We start from the raw sequence: 4,090 nt of genomic DNA on the forward strand, positions 1-4,090 counted from the left end.
GATGAGATCGCTGAGTGGACGAGAAATTTGATTTATTGTTGCCAAATGAACTATTTAATTGGGAAAAGGGGATGTACCCGAGCCTTAAACCTTTCTATTCTTTAGGCTAAATTCTCTTGAATGATTTACAAAATTACGATAAACGTCAACGGCTTTATAATGTATGGACTAAAAGAATGTGGACATAAAAGTGAAAAAAATTTGTGTATCAAGTGAAGGGTACGTGGCAAAGGACACTACTTGTAGACATTGTGGAGTGTAGGTGAGCATGGCGGAGCACTGGTCGTGGCTGACGGGCGCGGGCGGGGGCGGGGTCGGCGGGGAGGCGGCGGAGTACACGTACAGTCCGCCCACGCGCCCCGGCCGCCCGCCGCACCGCCCGCTCGTCAAGCTGGCCACCAGCGCGCATCTGCACACCATCGCCAGGTATGACGAGGAAGCTGTTCATATTTGATTCACACATACCGTGGGTGATGATTAAAATCGGTTCAAGTAATCCATAAGCGATTTATTTGTGATAGAATAAATTAAACAACACAAATGTAGCTCTGCATGTCTGTGTGCTCTACGTATACTGGTCGAGCACAGCCTCCACCATGGCGAGGCTGGGCGCGATGCCATCTCGTAGGGCGGCCCTCCTGAAGCACAGGGAGATGTTCATGATGCGGTCGCAGTCGTCCTCCATGGCGTCGTGCTGCCGCTCGCACTCGTGGATCATATCGATCATCTTATCTGACAGTAACTCACCTGCAAATAACATTAATTACATTTGTGGCATTTGTAGTAATCTGCGTTCAGTCGCGTGCCTCAAACTGAAGGTTGATTGAGGATCTAACGCTAGACAGATCTAGGTCGTTATGTTTATTATGTTAAGAGGAGATTATATAATTATTGATATCTGACCGTCTGGGAAGCTGCGTATGTAGTCGTCCATGTTGACTCTGTGCATGCGCACGTCGTCTTTTAGCAACGAGAACTTGTGCGCCATGCAGATGAGGGCACATCCGAACTCTCGCTGCACCGACGACGTCGGGAACTCGTCGCTCCAGTAGTGCGCGAACGCCGCCATCATGTCCACCGTCAGCCCGGACTGCACACGGCACACAACAAGCCACGTCAGATTGTCAGAGATTTTTAAAAGCAATCATACAGATCTTAGTTAAACTAGGAAGTAAATGAGCAATCTTGCTTGTAATCGGAAGTTTTCTTATTAAATCTTACCTCCTCCCGACAATCCTCTAACATCTGTCCGAAATGCGCGGTGACATGGCTCATGGCCTCAGCCGTAGCGGCGGCGGGCGAGGCGCCCAGCGCCAGCACCACCAGCACGCAGCTCAGCCAGTGTAGTAAACCCATACCAACTGTGTCACTGCCATCCGCCGCCTCGCACTCATATATACGCAAGCAGACCGCTTCATTATTGCCTCATTAACCATTTTTATAAATTGATTATCTCTTGTCATCAGATGCATAAAGTTGTAACAATTTATTATACACCTAATATCTTGAGCCATAAAGTCCAACAATCACCTTTTTCTCGATGGATCCATTGGCGTATTAAATGGTCAGAAAAGTCAACTCACGCTGTATTTATTTCTTCAAAGGCTACTATTAGAATAGTTTACAAAGCACAGCGTCGTCGCTGCAAAATATATATTAAGGCAATTATCTGTTTGTGCGTCCAATAAAATATCTGCATGTCACTGGCGAAGTCCGCGTGCATTCCTGGTAAATAAATGACTTGATTACAGACGACACAACGTAACAATAATACGAGTATGATATTTAGAAATTGGTGTAATCGAAATCTTATTAAAAACATGCGTCTATCTGTTATCACAATATTTGTCGACATGTAACACTGACAAACTAAGAATAGGTCCTCTCATATTGAATGCTAACGGAGTAAATTAGATACCTATGATTTATGAATACTGAGCCTACATCTAGAATTCCATTTGCGTAGACTGTGACGTAGTGTGCACTGACACGAGACTAGCGAGGAATGCGAGGCACCTGCTCGACTGGTGTTTGACCACCCGCGACAAATGTCCCGTGCGGAAAAAACTATATAAAGTGTTTTCACGTTGTAAACTTTTATGTACACGTCTGCGATGCTATCACTGCATTAACTCACGTTAACGTTATTCCATTTACATTGAAGATATACCTTTGCTTGTATTATAAATCGTTGATTTATCTCATAAACTAACATCACATTAGAGGGATTAATTATGAGAATACTAGTGGTTCATAAATACAATTTTATAACGCTGAAATTCGTCAACAATCCTCTAATTTTAAGATTTTGTGTAAGACATTTATGTATTACTAGCTGTTATTGTTATAAAGTTAATAACAGTGTCGTGTTTTGTGTGTAGCGATTCACGTCACGATTCCCATTCCGCGGCTCATTGGCTGCGGAGTGTGGAATCACTTTCCCATAGCCCTAGCCTAACCGGTAGCCTCGTAGTGACGGATTGCAGGCACGTGAGGTCCGCCGCCGCGAACACACGATGATTACTTTTTACTGAAGCCGGGACTCAACTCTCAATTATTCTCATGTAGTCTTGATTCAAAGAGTTTTACTCATTTAAAAAAGTTTAACTAACAACATGTCCCGTCAAAGGATAAGATATTTGCTAAACTATTCTAGACCGTGTCACCTTGATATAGGTTTTATTATTGGTGCTACTGACTCAACTTGTTTTGCTTAATAATCGCATTGCATATCTTACTTCTTACTAATATTATAAATGCGAGAGTTTATAAGGATGGATGGATGTTAGAGTTTGTAGAAATGAAGTACACACCGGCTAACCTATTTTTTTTTTACACGGACGGAGTCCCGTGCGAAAGCCAGTCTCCCTTAATTGAATACAATTATCGTATCAAATTAGGCCTACATAACATTTGATACGCCAATAACTGGTACTTTATCTAAAAACTGTTTCGAAGAGGGATGATTTGGGATAAAGTTTGGATTTTTCCTATTACGTGATATGAATGATTGTTGAACTCGGCCCCAGTCCCCAGTCCCCAGTCCCCAGCAGGTGTACTGGCCATTAGTTCCTTTCGCGAGCAGACAGACCGTCATCTATCACTACAGCGAGCAATCCCTCACACACCGAGCATCGATTGATGCCGCCTCATGTTTATGACAATTTATTAAATAACTAGTATTCGCCGGCGACTCTGTTCGCGTGTTCTTCCAGACCAAACTCTACATCTCTGTAAAGCATCGAGATCCGTTCAGCCGTTTAAGCTACATACTCTAACAAACATCCATTTGTTATATTAGTAAGAAGTAAGATAGAACGGGATATAACGTGATTTAAAATATAGATATCAGATATTAAAAATTATTGAAGTAAAATTTCTTTTAATAATTCCCGAATATTTTATTTATCTAGTGATCCAGAGAACATTAATTTGTTCTATTAAATCCGATTCAGTTTCTTCGTTCTCAATTTGTATGATTGGTACACAAAATATTGTTTGAGGGGAAAGTAAACAATGCGTAAAATTATAATTCAGTTGCATCTACGTCGTTCAAAGTAAGTGTTCGATATCGTTGATATGTGCAGGGGCGCGGGCGGCGCGGGCGGCGCGCACCTGTACACCCTATTATCTCTAAACAATAAAACCGAAGGCGGCAGACATGCCGACCGCGACTTTGTTTGGTGGAAAATATAAAAATTTCCATATAAAAGAGGTCGCGATTTCTTTGGTAATATTTATGTGTCCCCCGACGCCCGCCGGCTCCTGGCGCCCCGCGCTACGTGTATGGAATCTCAGCCAGGCGCCGCACGAGGCGTGATCGCTCATTGTCCGCCGCCCCTACCTTTCTCTATAGCAAATGCCATGTCTTTGATTTACTTTATGTTATTATTGAGATTTTACGATGTCTTCTGTATATACAACAATTTAAAATACCGAGGGGACGACGACGTGTCCCATGTTTATCACTTGAACATGAAGACAAAATGAGTTATATAATTACATGTACATGGATCTTTCTTTTTGACCGACTTCCCAAAAGAAGGAGGTATTCAATTCGTCGGTATATTTATTTATTTTTTTTTTTTTT

The 4,090-nt window shown here is 42.4% G+C and overlaps 1 protein-coding gene across 1 annotated transcript; it reads right to left on the bottom strand.

Annotated features, from left to right (window-relative positions):
* Positions 1-565: 565 nt before the first annotated feature.
* On the bottom strand, positions 566-1,323 carry LOC106102061 (general odorant-binding protein 2-like). Its single transcript, XM_013281468.1, has 3 exons — positions 1,222-1,323; positions 904-1,090; positions 566-747 (listed from the first exon to the last, which is right to left on the bottom strand). Exons 1-3 carry the CDS (start codon positions 1,273-1,275, stop codon positions 566-568), a joined length of 423 nt encoding a protein of 140 aa, XP_013136922.1. The 5' UTR covers positions 1,276-1,323.
* Between the last annotated feature and the right edge of the window lie 2,767 nt (positions 1,324-4,090).

The sequence above is a fragment of the Papilio polytes genome, unplaced genomic scaffold (genome assembly GCF_000836215.1).
Source record: "Papilio polytes unplaced genomic scaffold, Ppol_1.0 DF823923.1, whole genome shotgun sequence".
In the NCBI taxonomy this organism is placed as follows: domain Eukaryota; kingdom Metazoa; phylum Arthropoda; class Insecta; order Lepidoptera; family Papilionidae; genus Papilio; species Papilio polytes.